Source organism: Gymnoscopelus microlampas, assembly GCF_963454915.1.
Source record: "Gymnoscopelus microlampas genome assembly, chromosome: 17".
Lineage (NCBI taxonomy): Eukaryota > Metazoa > Chordata > Actinopteri > Myctophiformes > Myctophidae > Gymnoscopelus > Gymnoscopelus microlampas.
This window is the reverse complement of record NC_139954.1, coordinates 30,512,493-30,534,653: the sequence shown is the minus strand read 5'-3', so window position 1 is coordinate 30,534,653 and position 22,161 is coordinate 30,512,493. Positions and strand designations below refer to the sequence as shown.

The 22,161-nt window shown below is 41.0% G+C and overlaps 1 protein-coding gene across 1 annotated transcript; it reads right to left on the bottom strand.

Moving 5' to 3' along the window:
- Window positions 1-8,295: 8,295 nt before the first annotated feature.
- Window positions 8,296-21,668, bottom strand: LOC311064633 (protocadherin-17-like; the record flags this gene model as incomplete). Its single annotated transcript, XM_084084540.1, has 4 exons — window positions 8,296-8,873; window positions 17,628-17,797; window positions 17,959-18,017; window positions 19,191-21,668. The coding sequence occupies 4 exons, from the start codon at window positions 21,666-21,668 to the stop codon at window positions 8,296-8,298; spliced, it is 3,285 nt and encodes a 1,094-aa protein (XP_083940666.1).
- Between the last annotated feature and the right edge of the window lie 493 nt (window positions 21,669-22,161).

Genomic DNA, 22,161 nt, shown 5'->3' with positions numbered 1-22,161 from the left:
ACACAAAATATCTTGACCAAAATAGCTGATCTATAAAGCACTGCGATGCGTCATGTGCTTGTAGATCTGCTATTTTTAGCAAACAAAGATAACTAGTATTTAGCGCATAAAACATTGGCAGTCCAACATACACTTATTTTTGGAGGTAATGCCAATTGCCAAGTATTATGGTCTATATGTCAAACAACACCTGCATATGAATTAACACCTCAAATAAGCATTATTTTAGTGTGTGTGTGTGTGTGTGTGTGTGTGTGTGTGTGTGTGTGTGTGTGTGTGTGTGTGTGTGTGTGTGTGTGTGAGAGAGAGAGAGAGAGAGAGAGAGAGAGAGAGAGAGAGAGAGAGAGAGAGAGAGAGAGAGAGAGAGAGAGAGAGAGAGAGAGAGAGAGAGAGAGAGAGAGAGAGAGAGCTACTGGTGTCCCACCAGTGTTCATGGTAGTGAATACTATTCAAAGAGAGAGGGAGAGTTATGACCACATTTCTTTTGCCATAAATAATCCAGGTACAGACACTCAAGGTAGACTTGACAAATGTAAAAGGTCTTTAAATTCAATGGGCTATAGTCATTAAAAATACACCAACGTGTATCGGTTTGTGCCTTCTTCGGAATGTAGAGACTACACCCACTGGTGTATCTTTAATGATACTATACCCCACTGATTAAAAGCATATTTAGTGTTTCTGACCCGTTTAAAAGTAGTGAACCATTTCCATAAATTTGCAAAAGCTGTTGCAGCATTTTTTTTGTTTTGTTCTGTGGGTTGACTTCTTTCTCTAAATGTGTTTGATTTGGCCATTACAAGACACATGGGAAGGTGCCATTTTCTTCCCTTCACTGAAGAGAGAAAAAAACAAGGGAATGAAGAATGAACTCCTCTTTGGCTGCAACTTTCAGCCATGCATTGTCAGGATTGCACCTTGACCTTGAATAGAGGGAAGGTAGTGGCGAAAAAGAAGGCATCTAGCTTCAGAAATTGAATGAAATCCAAGCTAGGATTCTGTGATAACAGATCCACATCTGTTATTTAGTCCAGTTGTTGACATTGATAACATGTTAAACTAAGCTATGGTAGTTTCCTGTTAAAAGAGTATGGAGAGACAATATAAGCTGTGGTAGTTTCTGGGTTAGAATGAGGTGGACAGGATAGAGTTGCAGACTCAACTGGAAGACTGTGTTGATTGAAAATAATTTGAAGTTGGTGCCAGTTATCACAAGCTGCTTGATGTAAGAATTTAGTCATGTTTTGTTGAATGTACCCATTACCCATTACAGTTGTATTTGTTGAGGGTCCATAATAATAATAATAATAATAATAATAATAACATTAGAACAATATAATAGGCCTAATAATAACAATATAATATGCCTAATAATACACTTGCTTTGGCGGGTCAATGGGAAGATCAGTACAAAGGACTTATACATTAGATTTGAAAGTTAGACAAAGAATAGTAGGAGTTAAGTAAGGAAATATTTATTATTTTAGCTACAGTAAATGAAGGACCTTGACATTTGACTGTGACTAACTCTTGCAGTTGAATGTGTTAATGTATTCAGAATTTATTCAAGATATGGCCTATTTTTCTTTAGCCATAATTCCAGGTCTAGTAGACTTGCTAATGTAAAAGGTACGAAAGCTAACAGCTGTTGACTCCAATGCAAACTGACTTGTTCCTGTTGAGCACTTTCCTTGAACACTAATGTACTTGTCTGACCCTTATAAAAGGTAATGCCTAAAACAACTTTCTTCTTGGCTTTAGCTTCTGATGAAGACGCACGTCGATACATTGGGCTTGAAATAAAGTTGAAATAAAGAAGAAACTGGTGAAAGGATCCGTTCTCCTCTGTCAACCAGATAAGAGTTCCAAGGCTACCAGCAGCACAAATTTGATGGGGTTGAAGTGTTTCTACATTTCAATGCCTAATTGTGTTTGCTAAATTCCCTGTGATGGATTGACAAAGATATCAATTGGATATTGTGAAATTCTCTTTTTACGGTTGGCCTCGACTTCAAGTGCTGACACACACGCAAAAAAGCTTAGGACCTATATATAACCCTCTGCTTGGTATAAATGTAAGACCATCATAAAATTCTGGTTTACAGACAGGTCACTGGAGCTTTTCAAGTGAACCCTGTCTTCCCCCATTTGACCTGTTATAGTACTCTCCTAGACTAAATATCCTTTCTGAGCTCACTGCCCATGAATAATATTAGAAAGGAACCTCATGAGGTGGATAACCCAGAAGCCAGTGCAACTTTGCGTTATTCATCTCCCAATACAGTAGGGCTACTCTGTGTGTAAAACAACAGTGTTTATGGATCTAATGTGTGGAGATCTGATTAAGATTAATGCAACTTCTTATTAATAAGATTATTTATCACTGGTATTGGGACACACTGGGTAGAGTGGGCCTTATTCATTCATTCCATTTGGTTTTCAGATAGTACAGCAAAAGGACAGGAAAGAGGAGCAAGATGCTACTGCATAGCAATATTCAGACCCATTCAGGAGCAGTATAGGACTGATTTCCCAGGAGGCAATGCCAGTCCACCCAACTACCAAGGCACATTGTGATGCACCTCTTCAGCCAAATCATATCAGTTCTTATCCTACACAGTAGACCCTTACGGGCTTAGACTTTCAGTTAAATTAATACTCTAGATTTGACTGTGTACTAAGATTACAGCACTGTTACCAGCACTGTCAGCACATTGTACTGTAACGTGTTGAACGCTGCTCTTGCAAGTGATTTATTGTAACCGGACATGTACATTCATTACACCTCTATAAATGCACCATGCTAGTGAAATGAGAGGATCCTACTGTAGCACAGCCATATGTAGTATATGAATCCAGTCCGATGTATATAACACCTTTCGTAAATCAAACTATAAACAGACCATGAACTTTGAAGTAAAGGTAAAACAGGAGATAAAAACGAAGCAAGACACTCATCTAATAATGGCTTGGCTTCCCTGTGCAATCTGTAGCTATGGATAGCAAGTTCCTAGGTGTGCAGTTTGTGAACTAACCACCAACGATAATTGGTGTAGCAGGGTGAGCTGAGCTGTGTGGTTCTCTGTGATGGGTCTGCTGCTTTGTAGGGACAGAGATAGACACATACAGAGAGACAGACAGAGACGAACTCTGTTCTAGACGGTTGGCCCCCTCGGCGCCACGCCGTTAAAAAGAAGAAGAAAGAAACTGTGCACACGATGCAACGAGTTACAACAAACAGGCTGAGAATAAAAAATAAAATAGCTCCAGTGCCATTTTTGCTACAGGTAGGAATCGGTCTCCGTACTCATATGTGGCTTTTGCCAACCAATTGTATTAGTTAAAGTAAACGGTAAACGCCTAACCAATATTGTATCCAAACTAAGGGTCGATAAAGTTATTCAGAGCACAACATGAACATGTTAAAAGATTAATCCTGTTTTTCTTTTTTGAGAATGTAAAACATATCCAAAAGTGAAATCTTAACCTCAAATGCATTCTACATCAAAGTGTTTCCAATTTCGTCTCAGTGTGGCTGAGAATGAAGAGCCTTTTTCATACAACCACAGAGTAAAATCCTCAGTGCTTATTTCAACTCTGAGCTCAGCTTCCCGTCGGTGTGAACACGGCATCATGACATTACACTCTCAAACATGCTTTAGAGTGTAAACATTGACACAAATGGACCCATAAACGTATCCTGAGACATACTGTATAATCGGGCCAGTCTATTCAAGGTGTGCCATTCTTGTGAGAAAGACGGGCTTTGCACTACACCAAACCGTATTGATTCAATAAACTGTCTATTGATTCCAAGAGGCTAGCCTTGTTTCTATACTCTCTTTCTCTCCACCTGTTCTCCACCGCTCTCTCTTTCTTTGTCTGCCTCACCTTAAATGTTCTGTTTTATCCATGATGGCAGACAAACCTCTAAAAAGCTTGAAAGCCATTGAGGATTTTTGAGCATATGGCAGAGACCATTAGCCCTTTCTCTACATGCAGATACTGGCCTACTTTATCCCCCAAAAAAAGAAAAAAAGAAAGGCTTGTATAAAACTATTTATTTCCTATTTAAAAGCAAAGGAAGTGTGCCATGACCTAGTAACACATAATAAACCTGTGTGTTGTCCTGATGAATCTTCTTTAATACTATGTCTTTTCTTGAAGTTAAATACTTAGCCATGATTGACAGCTTGGAGTGTATTTGAACACCTCCCAGGGGAGAATGCCATAAGTAACACATTTCTAACAAGCCTTCAAGATGAAACAGTTGTGTGCTGCCTGCTGTTTTTTCTGAGACAGGGTCAGTAAAAAGGAGTGTTAATTCCCACGGGTCTGAATGAAAACTAAATGCAGTCAACGGTGTCATACTCCACGGATATGAGCAGTAGCGACAATATTTTAAGAACAGAATTTTGCCAAGCCTCCCAGACTACCCTGCCAGTATTTTGCCAAACATCCAACAGACTCCCTTGTCAAGTCTACCCAGCATGCCCACGCTGGCTTCATTCAGAATAAATTGTGAATGTGCAATTTATATCACTCATGCATACAATTAGAGTACTACTTTGAATCCACATTAAGGAAATCATTACTGAATAATGGTAGGCTGTAATCTAAGAAGAAGAAAAATCACACTGCCACAATAAATGAAAAGTAAACACTTCAAGAGAACCTTGGAATAGCGCCTGTGTTACTATTATTCAACATCAGTCACTTCAACCTCTAATTTGCCTAATTTTGCTGAACTCCTATAGGATTTTTCAGAGCAAATGTTGCTGAAAGTTAGCATCACTCAGGCAAAATTAGATTTCATTTTATGGTTGCTTTTTAAACACTATGCTGTCAGTGCAGTCTGCCTCTCTTGCAGTCCTGCCTCTCCAGATGAGCAAACAAGAAGCAAGGACCAAGCTAAATTAGACATTACAAATCAATAGCTGAATATGCATTTTATAGTTTGGCTTGTGAGACTAAAAGGTATTCCTGTGCTGAATTTCTAATGTTGTAATGCACTTCTGTGTGCCAAGTCTAACAGGTGTTGACTGATTAAAATAGCTAGAAATGGTTAAATACATACAATTGGTTAAAAACTGATGAAGTGTGGCTATTTCAATATTGACGTGAGGAGACATTTTTAAAACATTTTAAACAAAACATTTCAACAAAATCCTAAAAAAAAATATGCATACACATAGAAGATTCATTAATTGCATAAAAAATATTTTAACTAAGGCAAATATTCAAAAATCCTTTCCAAAAATAACCCTTTGACACCATATTTTGGACATGCCTGCAAGACCGTGTGAAACAAGGTTGTCAGGTGGTGTGATGTGGTGCAACACCAGGACCAAGTGTCACTCCACATGCTATTTCTGACACATGTGTGACACCTCGATCAGTTTCTATGGGTTCATCTGCAATGGAAGTACTGCAAATTATTAAAACAGCTTTTCTGTGTGGTTGTTCCCAATTTATTACCATGCAACTGTAGAATGCAATTTTATCTTTTTCATGAGCACATTTTTTACATTTACTTAGACATTAAAGAAGCTAGTTAACTCCAAAAACATGTATTTATTTATTGCCCCAGAGGCATGGAGGCTATGTTCAATGATGTCTCTAAATTGAAATTAACACAACACACTCATATTGTTTGTGTGTTGTGTTCACAGTTTTTCCCCACCAACAGTTCCCAGCCAAGTGGAACCATCTCCCATAGCATTTGGTGGAGGTGGAAGACAAGCTGTTAATCGCCTGTGTTATTGAATTATTGAATTAAAAGCTTAAGTACTCAGGGTGAGCATGTCAATTTTTCACAACTGAATGGTACACTGCTCATTCCATTTTCATCTGAATAGATCATTTGTGTATGTAAAATGTTGGAGAATAGGGGTATTACACAGATCAGTTTCATTGTCTGTAATTCCCATTCATTGTGACTGTAATCATTCTGAGAGACAAGTCATATTCATTCACCAGCGCATGCTAGTCCCTAATCTGCATTCAGCTCCTCACAACAACATAGTACTTTTTTTGTCAAGCAGAAGTACTGTAGCGCTGTTTAATTAAGAAAGAGGTTGCTTCAAAGAAAACATTTTGCATAATTAGGACTGAAGTGGGAATTTAACCAGTTTTCCCCCACCCTTAAGAGGTATAGTGTTAATAATCCAAGGGGTAAATGTTACACCAAATGGTTTTCAGCTCCGATTCCACTTGACATTCTGCTCACCTGTTTTCATTTGCAGCAATCTGAAGCTCTGGGACTGATGCGAAGAAAATAATGTGATGTTACTGTCTGTATTTCAATAGGATGAGTTGCTGTGACCCACGCAATTTCTCTCTCAAAGAGTATTTCAACTTATGCAGATGAGCTCATCAGAGCTGCCTGCTGATATGAGACATCTAGGTCTGGAATTGTGTCAATACCAGCACCAAAACAAATGCAAATCAAATTCCAAATGAATGTTTTTCCCCGAGCAGAAACTGAGCCGTACTTAGAATCCTGTCATCTTCTGGGAACTGACTATGTTACCCAGAACACACACAAAACAAGGCACTCTCTATCCACTCACTGTGAGATGGGGTACAAAGAGTCACTGCTTCTTAAGGTGGAGGAATGTTAAGTGAAGTGGAACACCTATTATATTTGTTTGTGTGTGTGCATGTGTGTGAGATTGATATACCAAAAAAAAAAAAATCCAAGCCATTTCTATATTTACATGTTACTTTTGTTTGGTGATCTATCACAGTAAACATGCATGAGATTATACATAAAATTCACTGCACACAGATTATGACAAGAACATGATCTTGGACGTGATCCAGCCGCTCTGAGTCGTGACGCGCTTGTCAGAGGGACAATTAGGTTCCATGCTGCTAGAGTGCATAAGTGACAGTCACAGGCGAATAACAGGTTCTGTTTGGAAAGAGATTAACCAGTGGATGGATTGAAACGGTTGGAGCTGCCTGCTACTCTGTTTGTGACCTTTCGTCAATGTGCTTTCCCTATATTGGAAAACAACAACAACAAAAACATTTCTGTGATTGCAACTGCTGGTGGCTGCTCATTACAAACTGTTGTGTGTGTGTGTGTGTGTGTGTGTGTGTGTGTGTGTGCGTTATCAGCAAATGTTGCATTCATATTGCGTCATTGCCTTTAAATTCCAAAATATCAGTGCAGATCACTCTTCCTTTTAATACTGTGATCTGGTAGCACTGTCTGTTTTGATTTGATGTTTAATGAAGTGTGCTGCAGGGCTGAGTTGAACACCTCTTCAGGTACAGTACTACTTCATAGAGCCCCACTTTATTTGCATACCATTTATACAATCAGTAGTAAAATATGCAATTTGTGATAGTGTGGGGTATTAACTTGTCCTGATTCCATTGTTACTGTTCTATATACTTTACATGCATATACTGTATGTGGCTGCGGTTGGCACGCTTGCTGGGTTTGCGTTGCTCTGACAGTAAATTAAACAACATAAATCTTGTCATGCTTTAAATTATACCCTGGAAACAGAAGTACAATTCCATAACATTAAAAAAAACATGACAGCTTTAGAGACGCCATTTGTCAAAAATAATACCATTCCATGCACACAGGAAGCCATGTGTATACAAATTTAATAAAACACACAACAAGTACAGTAGCCCACATTCACTTGTAAGCTCAGCTTATTTGCACAGAAACTGCAGAGGACAACGATAAAATTACAAATACATTCTTAAAAAACAGTTTTAAGGAACCTCAAATGGTTTTTATGAAAAGGGACATCCCCTGTTGCACCACCATTAATAGTTCATAAGACACTTCACTTTTGTATTGGACGTCACTGATATGTATTTCAATTGCCTGCAATATTCAAAGAGATGTTTCTCATACACTACGTGGGGACAAAAAGCATCACTGTACAAAAGCAGACAGGACTCAATAGCTACAGTAGCAATTCGTTCAACAGCCTCACAAAATCGGAGCTTGAAATGTGTAAAATACAGACATCTAAATTGACACGTACAGTACACCATGGAGAACACTTGAAGTCAGGTAAGCAATGATTTTCTCCCCATACCCTCACAGCAGTCAAGGACACACTTATTTCACCTTAACACAACAGGTCACAAACTCAAAAAAAACAAAAACAAAAACAAAAACATACAAAGCAGGTGGTTTTTGGTTATACAATGCGTGTCTGAACCCTCAGTGGGTCAAAGGAAATCACCTCTTGGCCATTAATCTGTGATATCATTATCACACCCCCTGTCAGGTGTGAGCAAGCAGGATCAGCTGACCTGTCAGTTCCCTGCGTCCCGCGGGTCACGCATGCACTCCACCCCTCCACACTCCTGGCTGATGACAGAGCTGTGAATGAGGCTGCTGGACAGGGACTTGGGCCTGAGCTCGGAGGTCAAGTAGGAGGGCTCCTCCAGTTCTGTGTGCGGTGGAGAGCACTGACCATCTGGAGGACCGTACGCACTGCTGTCTGAGCCTGCATCCCTCTCTTCCTTGGAGCCTTGGTCGGGTAAGTCTAGGGGCACGCTCTTCTTGGTGGGACTACTGGACGCAGATGGACTCTCCTGCAGTGGGGGGCTCAGAGCACGCTGGGATTTTAAGTAGGGTTTGACGTTGGCCACTAAGATTGTACTGTCCCGCTGCTCCTTGCCAAACGTGCTGAGGGTTTTTCTGCTGCCGCGGCTGATGGTGCCATAAATCTCTGTCTCTACCATGGCCTCCATTCCCACAGGGATGAAAAGGTTGGTGCGATTATCGCCACTGTCTGCTTGGCTTCCTACCCGTAACTTTGGCATCCAGCATCTGTCAGAATGTCCCAGTGCGCGACATTCATCAGTGCAGTGGACTGATTTGTCCTGCCCTACAAAAACAGTTATAAAGTTGTTAGTGTACTATCACGGGGAAAGGGGAAAACAGCTTGACTCAAAATGAATTTCATATTTAGTCAAGTTAGAGAGCGAAATGAGGACAAATTTCCAGAAAATGTTATCCCATAACTTAGAGATCCCATAAAATAAAGTATTTTATCTTTCTACATAAAAATAAAGTCTAGTCTTCTAATGCAAAACAAATACATTCTGATGATTAAATAAGACCTCGGAGCTTGTTGCACCAGCTGTGAGTGAGTTCACAAATAGCCACGTTGCAATGTCATTCTGATTTACAAAAACATCACAAGCTGCACCACACACACTAGATGAAATCTAACCAAATATTTTCACAAACCGCATACATTTGCATAGAATACTAATTACAAGAACTGCATGAGTTTTCCCCACATGCAATAACATTATTTAATTCATTTACCACACATACAAATTGAGTAAAAATTGTTCTTTCGAGATCCAGGATATCAAACAAATAAGCTATTTTGCTAAGTGGCCGATAATTGCTGGACAAAATTTACTTGACGATTAATTGTCATATATATATAATTGCTATTAACTATTTAATTGTGTTTTTGGCATTGAACATTGGAATATATAAATAAGAATTACATTTATGCTTGCCTTTTAGGCTTTGTAAACAAAAACAGTAATTTAAATATTTAAAAAATATATATTTTAAAGATAGTGGAAGTGGAAAATGTTTGAAAATGTATGAACATTTTTGAACATGGAAACAATTATATCCAAAATAATTGTGAATATCTAGAATAATTGTGATTAGGCAATTATGTAATTGTGACAGGCCTACAGTACTACAGGTGTCCCCTATGATGCCACAAATCAAATCCCTACAAATGTTACAAAAGTATTACCTGCAAAAAAAGTCTTAATTTACTAATTCAGGCAAAAACTCAGTAGTTTAGGCAAACAACTCATAGTTCCGTCAGATACAGTATATACAACAACATTTAGGGTAGGATATCTGTTTCTTCCTTAAAATGAAAGACAAACACATAAGACAATGTCTTACCCTTTTGATACGATGGAGCAATTATAATCTAATCCTTAATTTGCTACTACCACTATTTGTTATTACTAAGTAAAACAACTAAAGATATAATTAATATCAAGTTACAGAATTGTGTTTCAAAATGCATAGCGTTGCTTTTTTGCACCACCATATCATATGCAAATAGTTACATGCACAGTACAAACCACCACAATTCTATTCTCTCCTGGGATAAGATCAAGAGAAAATATGCATTTGAGTTCTAAATGCATTTTACATCAAAAGGGAGAGCAAAACGACAAGTATGGAAGAACTGCAACACAGTTTCCACACATTAAAATTAGTGATTGGAAGCATCTCCTGCACAGATTACAGTATTGTGGCCTATGCATTTGTTTTTTCTCTCTTACTTCTATTATCAGAGGAAAATTAAGTATTTTTATTTATTTATCCCTGTACATACACAAGGCCATAACAATAAGCAAAACAGTAGAGAGAAATGTTGAATCCATTCCAGAGGTACAGTACCTATCACACTATAGAGAACCTTGAAGATGACAGTGATACAAAGAGATGCATGTGCCTAGAAGGTTCCGGATAAACACGCTAGGGTATTTTTGTCACTGCTCTATGTTGCCTGACTATACAACCATACATAATAGAGGGAATATAATTATGTTCCTATGGAGAAAGTATAAAATGCTATTCTTAATGCCTAAAAATGACACATGCAAAGTGCCATGGGCCCCAAAGATTTGTGTTTAAAATGTTCAAAGTTATCAAAAGATTTTCCCATAGCCGATCTACAAGCTCACAACCCTTGTATATTTTATCTATTTTATAGCGAGGCATAATAGCGAGGCATAAAATAGGGTTTAAGTGGTAAAACAGATTTTGATGCTACATTAACTCATTTTCCTGGGGAGCCCCTGGAACCCCCCCCCATGGACCCCTGGATCTCACTTTGAGTACCACTGAGCTACACTGTTGCCGATTCATTGTTGAAGTGATGCTCAAGCCACAAGCCACATGGTTAACAGCAAGAATAAATGGTTCTTCCATTCATGGAACGGGGCAGGAATTGTGGGGAACGAGATTGACGCTTCACTGCATTATTGGAGCGCTGATAAAGGTTTAAGCCAACTTTTTTGTAACACGTCACGCCCGTCATGCAGCGCTAAGTGTCAGGCATCAGTTTGTAGCTTCTTGTCACTAGCTTCCATCGAAAAGGACTTGTAGCCTGTTGCTTTGTCACCGCTACTGTGCACGCAGCATAAGATACAGCTGATAAGTGGATGATCATGAAGGCTCGTTAAAATGAGATATCTACCGTTTTGGGTTTAAAAAAAGACAAAAGTGACAAATGTGACAAGAAAATGGTTAGCAATGTGACATTGCTGGATATTATTCAAGGTTTAAGCTATGTTGAGTAGTTCCTATGAAACAGTAACATTTTGGAGATAGTCTATACTATAATGTACATTGTATACTGCATATTGTATAGTTTCTACTTTCTAGCATATTGTATAGTTTCTATATTGTATAGTTTATTTATGCTCATCATTATACCTTTATATTTTGAGTAAATAGTCGTCGATAATTTGTAAATGTTTCAGCATGGTTCAATACATCAGTGTAATGCACCAATCTCACCCATACACATTTCTTGCAAGTGCAAACATAACTGGCAATTAACTGTATTCTGATTCTGACTGTAATAATCATCTTTGACCAACTAATAAAAGTTTAGCAATAAAAATTAGCTTCCATCTTGTTGTCTCCTTTCCATTTCCTTTCCGCTCCGTCTCCCCTAACAACACTAAATCGGTTCTAATAGGTATAGAATTACAGGTTATTCGATGCTTTATTATGCTTCAGTGCTTGTGTGTAGCGACCGTAGACGGTAGAACCTTACTTGTTTCATGGGTATGATCCAATGACAAGTTTGAATGGAGCAATGACAAGCTACTAAATACAAAAAATACTTTACAGTAAACCCACACTTAGGTTTTTACTGCAACCAGGGCATTCTTTTTTTTTTTTTTTTTTTATAATTTTTATCCCGCGATTTTTGTAACCCATTTTTTTCACCCGGTGCCAATTTCCTAATAGTACAGCAGATTAGTGAAACGATACTTCACTTTGGTATAGAAGCATGAAATTTGGCACAGATACTCTCCAAGGTCTACTCTTTAGGAAAAAGGCGCGTGCCACTCAAAATTCCAAGATGGCGGCCCCAAAATCCAAGATGTCCGCCCAAAAATGTGTTTTTTCCTTTATAACTCAAAATGCCTTGATTTTAAGCCCGATAAATATATTGAAGTTGAATATAAAGTTGGGTATCGTGGACATTTTGGTACCAAGTACATGTCTGTATCCATTACGGTTCTTGAGATACAGCATGTAGAAACTTGTACAGACTCGGGAGAGTGATACATTTGTAACATTGATGGTTGTTAAGTGAATATGGTCATATGAAAATGTTATTTTCATAATCTTTTACTTTCCTTAGGTTTATAACATAGAACTCTTAAACCAGACTTTTTTTCAAGATGGCTGTCAAATTCTCATTATATCAATCGTACAGCAGATTAGTGAAACGATACTTCACTTTGAATTTGTTCCAGGGAATTTGTTCCTGGGATCCTGGGACTTGAATTGAATTTGTTCCTGGGATATGGGGTAGATATCCCCATGGCCAACCCTCAACCTGGAGGCCCAGGGCGCTGCTTTGTCTGCCTCCTCCCCTTTGACCTATCCGGCTTAGTTAAACTTGCCAGGGATATAAATTAAAATCCCCACCGGCATAGCCCTCAGGATCACTGGAGTACTCAAGCCTCTCCACCACGGCAAGGTGCAGCTTACAGAGAGGAAGGGCCACTCGTTTGGAAAATGGCCAGTAAAAATTCAAGATGGCGACCGTTTTTTAACATGTCTTCCACTCCTGTCCTATATTCATTGTCACAATGCTTAAATAGTGATGCAAGCATATGTGCTACAAATATTGTGTTGGCCACTCTTTTTGAAAAAGTGTATAGCCAGTAAAAAAATCAAGATTCTGCCTTTTGCAAGATTGCAGGCATACAAAGGGCCACTGTTATCACAAAATTCAATGACCAGCAAAAATTAAAGATGTTAATGTCCACACTGAATTTGAAAGGTTGTGCATTCGATCCCCCGCCGAGTCAAACGAAAGACCATCTGAAATACTACAGTTCTCCCTGCTTGGCACTCAGTATTATGGGTTGCATCAGGGGCATCATATCAAGAAAGGTGCACTTGACATCACGGTACTCGATAGGCTCCAGGCCCACCACAAGGTTTTCAGTGTACTTGCTCTATTCACATTTGCAACCGCACAGTGCTGTGCAATTGAAACCCAACTTGAAACATTTGCACCTTCCACAACACTCTGATTTGCAGTTACACTTGGCCAGCTGTTGACAACTTTGAGCAACAGACGCATTTGCTGTCCAGTAGACCTGCCACTGTGCACCGACCTTTGTCCATCCCCAGTCAGCAGGGCTCTCTTCTTGTGGCTTACGCTGGGTTGCCTGACCCCATATGCAGCCTGCCTGATAGGCAGCGCGCTTAGTGTGTTGAAGCAGAGCTGCTCTTGTTTTCTTCCAATCAGTTTGCCTCTTGGCTAACATTGGGTTTGCATTTGCCATGTCTGATTAAGGCCGAGGGGTTATCCTTATATACCACCTTAATCATAATTGTACACATTCGGGTATGGGATTCAACTAGGTTTGGGTCACCTACACCTAGCCCGATCATTCATCCAGTGCCATTTAAGTCCCGTGTGATCTGTACACCTTCCAGGTAAGAATACATGAACAAGTCTTGTAATGCCCCACTTACCCTTGGCTCGGCTCTCCCGCACTGGCACAACCTGTCAATTCAGGTGCGGCTATCTAACTACATCTAACTAGTACTAGCTAATTGACATGGGGCTGTTAGACAGCATTTGGGACACTAAACAAAGCTATACTATCACTACTAGACAACAGTATTAGTACAACTAGATCAGCTGGCACTGAACCCCATGCTGAGTTCCACAGCAGTGATGTCACCAGTGTGCCCTGGTTGTGTAGTGACATTCACTCTACTATACATAATTATTAAACTCATTAAAATGTTCTCTCATACTGATACATGAATCAGCAGCATAACAAAACCCTTGCTGAATATTTTTGCTTAAATGTATGTTACACTTTGAAAAATTGACATAATGAGCATTCGGTATAAGTGGCAGACATCTTGAAAAGTGTTGTCATCTTGAATATGAGGGACAAGCACCCTTTCACAAAAAAAAACCTTTAGAGTGTACTTATATACTTGCATCACTGTTTGAACGATTGATATAATGAGAATTTGACGGCCATCTTGAAAAAAGGGCCGACACATCTTTAACTAATAAGACAACCCTCAAGTTGTCTTAATAGTAAGTAACCCTACTGAAAATGTCAGGTTATGAGAGTAACATTTTCATAAATCCATGTTCTCGTAACAACAATTAATCTTACAAAATTCTCACTTTTCCGGGTATATACAAGTTTCTATATGATGTATCTCAAGAACCGTAATGGATACAGACATGTACTTGGTACCAAAATGTCCACAATACCCAACTTTATATTCAACTTTAATATATCTATGGGGCTTAAAATCAAGGCATTTCGAGTTATAAAGGAAAAAGCACGTTTTTGGGCGGACATCTTAGATTTTGGGGCCGCCATCTTGGAATTTTGAGTGGCACGCGCCTGTTCCCTAAAGAGTAGACCTTGGAGAGTATCTGTGCCAAATTTCATGCTTCTATACCAAAATGAAGTATCGTCTTGAAAAAATGAGTTAATCTGCTGCACTATAAGTGATCCTGGGCACTACACCAGCCCTACACCAGCGTTAGACCAGTCCCCAACAGCCTGGGGAGGCCAGGGCCGAGCTCATGCTTCCTTCAGTGCATGAGAGCCAACTGACCTTCTTGTCACCTGACAGGGGGGAGTTTCCCTGGTAGGACGTAGCGCGTGGAAGGAACACGTTATTCCAACCAGTTCCCTTCCCCTCCATCAGGCGCCCCGGCTGTCATGGGGGAGGCGGTATAGTGACCAGGATTACAACCAGGGCATTCTAAATAGAAACAGAATGAAAGTCTAGCAACATACCAACTGTGCCTCTACTTTTTTTTATAGAGCAAAAACATATTCATAAGCTGGTAGTAATCATTTAGGTGCATTTATTACCTGTATCAAAGCAGTAGGGAAACTGAGGAGGTTGATAAAGGTTAAAACATAAAATGCTATAGTAGTTAACCCATGGGCCGTTGTATTGAGGTGTTTGGAGCGATGGTGATTCATTAGGAGGTACTTCATTTTAGATAATGGTGCTTTCCTGCCAAAAAAAGTCATATACTCACTTTTGTTTCAATAAATGTTCTTGTTGTTTGCATAGTTTCACTTCACCAATTGGGTGAGTTGTGCACATTCCGTACCCACTACATTTCCCACACACAGGTGTGTTTCTGTGTGGGCAGGTGCACATGTGTGTGGGTGAGTTCTGTGTATGTGTGATGTTATCTACAACGACACTGCATAATGCAGATCTTCCTTCCTGCAGTCAACAGCCAGTGATACCATTTCATGTTTGACTTACCAAACCCAAGAGAATGAATTCAGACTGACCATTGGTTTTGCTAACATTTCCTACATGGTCGCTGTCGGGTGGAACCGTATATGTCCAAAACCATTACTTTTCAGGAAATGGAAAAAACAACCTGTATTCCAATGGATCCAATGTAGCTCTTGTTACTACTTTTCATCGGATAAATATTTGTAAAACCCACAGACTTAACCACTTTCAACCTGGTGTCTCTATTTTGGACATATTTCCAAAATGTACAAAAATAGCTTATCTACAGGTTCACAATGATGCAACACGTTGTGAGCCTGTAAATCAGCTGCTTTCACTACTTTTGCTTGTCTCTGTCATAGGACAAAGTATAAAGTAGGGCATTCACGTATGAAAAAACATAACAAGATGAAATATGGAGATACAAGGTTTATGCGGAGACAGCATATATTCCATATATAATATGGAACTTCCTTGCTGCAGTCAACAGGCAGTGATAGCATTTCATCTTTAACTTGCCAAACCCAAGGGAATGAATTCAGACTGACCATAGGTTTTGCTTTTTAACAACATTTCTCACATGCAAAGAGAGAATGTCGGGAAAAAGCATTAGCACAACCCATTAATATTAAATGCAATGCCCCACTTCTTTGCATTTCTCTTATCTTATAAATGCAGGCATATAAATTAACTGACATTCCAGTCAAGCAAGCATCAGCGCTGTGTGTAAATCCTGCTCGGCGCATATGAAACATCTCTTATAATATATCTCCATTTGATTGGCCTTTGAACTTGGGTTGAAAAATCTGATTCAGAAATGTGCAACATTGTGATTGAATTTACACCTCCCACAGAGCAAGTTTGGCATGCTGGGATTGGCTGGCAGCACACACAAACACACACACACACACACACACACACACACACACACACACACACACACACACACACACACACACACACACACACACACACACACACACACACACACACACACAGATTCATATTTCCTTTTGGCAGCCAAAAGACTGTTCGTAACCTTGGTCTCCTGAGCTTGCCACAAACAAACAGTTCATAGCCATGCAAATGGTGTGGAAAGTACTGCATAGGGACCTGATGGCCAGGCCCATTTTATTCCAAGGCGTCTGTCTCTCACACAGGGAAATGAGAGACAGCAACAGTTCACACAAGTCCACCATTATCTGGTATGGTATGGAATACACGCCAACCATAATGCGCAGTAATTTCTTTTTGCCTTACAAATTGTCTGGAGTTATACACATGAAAAAGCTAAATATATAAATCCCTACAGTCACAGTGTAATATTTGAAAGGGTTGTGAATGTCTGTAAGAGATTCACAGTCATCAACGATTACACCACAGGCAGCGTGGATCATTTAAATCTTTTTTTTGTTCTTTTTTCTTTTTTGGGGGGGTCGGGGCATGAAACATTTCTATTTTTGCTTTCCACAGTAAAGCTAAATTTCTTTCGGAAGACACAAACAGCAGAAAAGTCTCTGTTAGTTGATCAAATGTATTCAAGTGAAAGGTGGAAACAAGTGTCATGTTTCACCAAAAGCAACTGTCTTTTTTGCACTGAAAGTGTCTGTCATACTTTCTTGTCTCCGTTATGTCATTTTCAAGACATGGATACGCAGAGTTCATATACAAATAATGACATGATCAAAAGAGACAGCCAACGCACGTACACTTTTCCAATGCAAAAAAAATATCAGACAGTTGATTGTGTTCTTTTTCAGCTTTTCCTCTTTAACTATTGTCTGCTTTCCACTCTGGTTCCGTCGCATCATCTTGGCAACACACTCAGGATTACTGCAATGGCTTGAACATGGTAGCCTACCTGCTGCAGCTGCCTTGGAGAGCTAAGATTTCATTCCACGAAGAGCATTATTATGTCGATAATGTGAAACATCTGTCTGGGTATAGGATTACCAAGACGGGGGCAGTAATAAGTACACATGCGCACGGTGCACCAGGCTTAATATGAACAGTATGAACAAGGATCTGATACAAGAATCAGTTAGGCATCTTCAAGTTGTCAGACAGAGAGGGTGCGTCCACTCACCCTGCTCAAGAGCCTGGCCATTAACCGCTGTTGCTTTCATCTTGAGGGCCTCCCTGGCAGACGTGTCGCAGTGTGAGCCTTTATTAGTATCCTGGTCACTATCAGCCTGGTCACTATCACCATGGCCACTGTCTCGGAGGCTTGCACGTTCTGCATCCTTAAATGTTGAGCTGCAGCAGAACAGAGGGGAGGGAGAGAGAGAGAGAGAGTATACATAACCCACCGGAGCCTCTCTGTAAGCGCTCCTATTTGACAAGTCATGGTCAGATTGCCTGATATAGAGATGAATGTAAATTCAGTGGCCAAGGAAGCTATTGGTTACAGGCCTTACCTTTGAACAAATGGCTGCCTGCTTCCAACATAATTGGGCTCCGAAGGAAAATTATCCGTCTGAAAATGAGAGGAGAAAAATGTTGCTTGTTTGCCAACTCAGATGTTTCCCTGCACGGGTCTGAGAATTTTGTGAGCTTGACGGAAGGATCGGGAGTATCCTTCCGAACTGAATCATGTGGAAACCCGTGAAACGTATTAATACAATGTTTCCGTCACACAACAGCTGCCAACAGCAGCGGCATTGATAAGCACAAATCTTCCTCATGACCATATGTGTGTCTTTGGCAAGGCAAAGCAGTAATGCATTATCCACTGTCATCTGCATGCGTTTCCCCCCTCTATCTTGAGAGTAATGTGTTTGTGTTTTCTCACACCCACATGCCCTAGCAACTGGTGACAGTGCCAGGCCTTGTCATCTGTGTTATCATCTCTAAATGAGTCTGTCTCTGAGACTGTCCTAGATATCCACATCATTTACAACAAAAAAAATCTCCTGTGCTAAATAATGCTACAAGACCTCACTGTCAATTTCCTATGCTGGTTGGCTTGTAGAAATAACCCAGCCATCGCTGCAAGGAAGGGCTGGAAAACCCTATTATTGGCCTTACCCTGCCAACTTTGGATCCGGATTGGTGGAACTGGCCCATGTTTGCGGAGGGCGAGAAACACGATTGTAAGGTTATGCTGTGTGCATCTAGCTGTCTGGCTCACGCCAGTTGGGTAATGTGATCGGACAAGCTGCTCAAACACCTGTCCAATCCCACGTTTGTGGCAGGGTTTTGTTTTCACTCGATAGTGGTGGACCTGGCAGGGGCACAGCAGTCTTGTCCAAGACTCACACTGTTTGCATGTCTAACTGAAAAGACTTTCTGATTATGTAGACCACCTGTACTGTCTTGAGGGAGGACACTCCTAATGGACCATTTTCAAATCCCTCCAACCCCCACCCCCCGGTTCGGCTCGAAGCGCTATGAATGCAGATGAATAGCCTGTGACACTGCCTCTTCAGCAGAATATGTGACACTTCGATGGCATATGATGCTATATCTCCTAAATGTATTTGATAGTGTCATAACAGCAAAAAGTGAGCATGTCTGATTGCAGTCTTTCCTCTCTTTTTCCCCCCCTTTCTATTCGATTGCCTTTTCTTTTGTGAGATTTGTACAGGAAAGCAGAGAGAGCTGATAAGAGAGAATAGAGGCCAGATAACGCATCCAGCGTGCTCCTTACCTGTATCACTGACATCCTATTCACTGGAGTGTCTGTGCTGAGCCCGGCGAAGCTGGTGTGGCTGGTGTGGCTGGCTGCCCGGGGGACCGTAAGGCTGTTTGGCGTGGTTTTAAGGTACATGACCTCTGACCTGGGTAAGGTCAGGGGCAGGGGACTCTGGTAGTCAAAGCAGATGGGCGAGGTGATCAGTGAGGGGCTGCTGACTACGTTCATTCGGCTCGCTGAATCCCTCTCTTCCATCTCACTCTGCACTAGCATGATGTCACTCTTGTTGATCCTTTTCTTTTTGCCTTTCCCCACTGGAGGATTGGAGTACTCAGCCATGCGGCAGTTATAATTCCCAGTCTCCTTATCTTGATGCTTGGACTTGACAGCGATCGCAGTCATGACTGCTAAGAGCATGACGGAGATGATGCAAAGGGTAACTATGAGAGGCAGGGATACATCCCAGGACTGCTGCTCCCCACCGGCCCTGGAGCCCCCACCCGCCACTGCATCCGAATTTGCCTTGATGATCAGCTTCGCCACAGCAGACAGCGGGGGTTTGCCGTGGTCGGTAACCTTCACGACCAGCTCAACTACCGAGGCCACCTCCTCCCAGAGAGCGTGGGCCGTCCTGACCTCCCCCGCCACAGGGTCCATCTCGAACAGGTGATCCTCATTTCCCTCAGAGATCTCATAGGTCAGGTGACCACTTTCACCATGGTCATGGTCCACCGCTTTGACGGTGGCCACGATGTAACCTATGCCCACGTTTCTAGGCACCGGGATTTCAGCAGTGTCGTTCTGCAGGAGCGGTAAAATTATAACCGGAAGATTGTCGTTGACATCGAGCACACTGACCCTGACTGTAGAGGTGCTTTCCATATGTGGAGACCCTGCATCTTTAGCTTGAACTTTGAACTCAAAGAATTTAGTCTGCTCATAATTGAAAGACCTCGAGGCATATATGGCTCCATTAGTAGGATTAACAGACACATAGGTATACACAGAAACATCTCCGATGTGCGACGGCAGAATAGAGTAAGACACAGTTCCGTTGCGGCCTATATCTGGATCGTGGGCTAGGACTGAACCTAAATATTCTCCTGGGATGTTGTTCTCAGGCACCTGAAGTCCGTATACTGACTTTGTAAATCGCGGTGCATTATCATTCTCATCCAATATCTTAACAGAAAATGACTTGGTGTAGTTCAATGAGGGGATTCCATTGTCTCTGGCGACGATTGTAACATTGTATTCGTCTTTCAGCTCCCTGTCCAAAGGTCTGTCTGTAAGCAACGTGTAGAAATTATCATTGTTTTCCTGCAGTCTAAATGGCACGTTTCCCAATACTCTGCACTGGAGCTGGCCATTTCTCCCAGAATCTTTATCTGTGACTCGCACCAATGCAATGACAGATTCTGGAGGTGCTGCCTCACTGATGGCTCCCTGGCGGACAGACACAAAACTTATTATTGGCCAATTATCATTTTTGTCAAGAACTTTGACAGTTATTTTACAGTGGCCTGGTATTGGGTTGGGCCCAAGGTCCTTCGCCTGCACGTCAAACTCAATGATTGGATTCTCTTCATAGTCAATGTCTCCCTGAATCTTGATGACACCAGTGCTGGGGTCAATGGAAAATAAATCTTGCATTCTCTCTGATGCATATCCAGTAAAAGAATAGACCACCTGTCCATTACTCCCTTCATCTTGATCAGTTGCATTCAAGTCTATGAGTACTTTACCAGGTGGTGAATTTTCGGGAATCTCTATCACATATGAAGATTTTTCAAATACTGGGCTATTATCATTTGAATCAGTCACTCTAACATTGATTTGCATGGAACCTGATCTTGGATATTCACCTCCATCAATTGCTGTTAATAAGAGGGTGTGATGACTCTGGTCCTCCCTATCCAGTGGTCTCTGGACAACCAGCTCTGGGTATATAGTTCCATCACCCCTCACTTTTAGATCCAAAGAAAATGTATTGTAGTCATCTCTGGTGACCTGGTAAGTCTTTATTCCGTTTTCTCCCGAATCCGAGTCGTGCGCAATTGTCAGAGGGAAGCGCGTACCCGCAGCTGCATTTTCTGAAATATCAATGTTGATGTGATCTGACGGGAAACCAGGCGAGTTGTCGTTTATGTCCAGTATATCAATCTTGATCATGCATATTTCCTTGTCGTTGGCGAACACTTCCATGGACAGCTGACACTTTGGGTTGCGCCTGCATAACGTCTCCCTGTCAATCCTTTGTTTGGTGAAGATCAGTCCACTCTCCGAGTCCACATCCACCAGATGTGGAGCAGAATTCTCCAAAACTCGAAAGTTCGATTTCTTCCCCCTCTCCACAGCACTATATCCGGCATCTTTTGCTATATTCCCGATGACAGTGCCTGGTCCCTGCTCCTCCGGAACAGAATAATTAAGGTTTTTCAATGTTAGGGCTTTGACCCACAGGAGAAAGAAAAAGGGGGCAGAAAGACGCATCCCGTCAACTGGATATATGCGGTAGAAAGAGGGAAGGTGTGTAAAAAAAAAAAATCCGCGTTGACTTTCAACCTGTTGATTAGCTTTACTGCAAACCTAAAGGACTCAACCCCAGCCAGGCGTGCGGTTTGAATTGACACTCATCCAAGACGAATTGAGTATTCAATCGATGTATCAACCCCTTTCTCTCCTTTGATCGGTGGTCCTTTTTTTATCTTCTTTCACATACCGTTCAGCTAGGATGAACTCTTCTGTCTGTAAACAAAGATGACCGCCCTGCAACGACACCTAATGCATGAATGAAAGATCAAATTCAACATGGTGTGCCAGGCATGTTCCGTTTTCCTTAAGGACGGCTAAATAAATCATCGCTGTGCTGATGAAAGTCCCTGCTCGCATCAAGGTTAAAAAGCATTTGAATCTGAGCGGTGTGAAGGTTAGACTGTAGCCTGTACAAAAGCGCATTGCCCTCCTGCGACATCTACACCTAGGC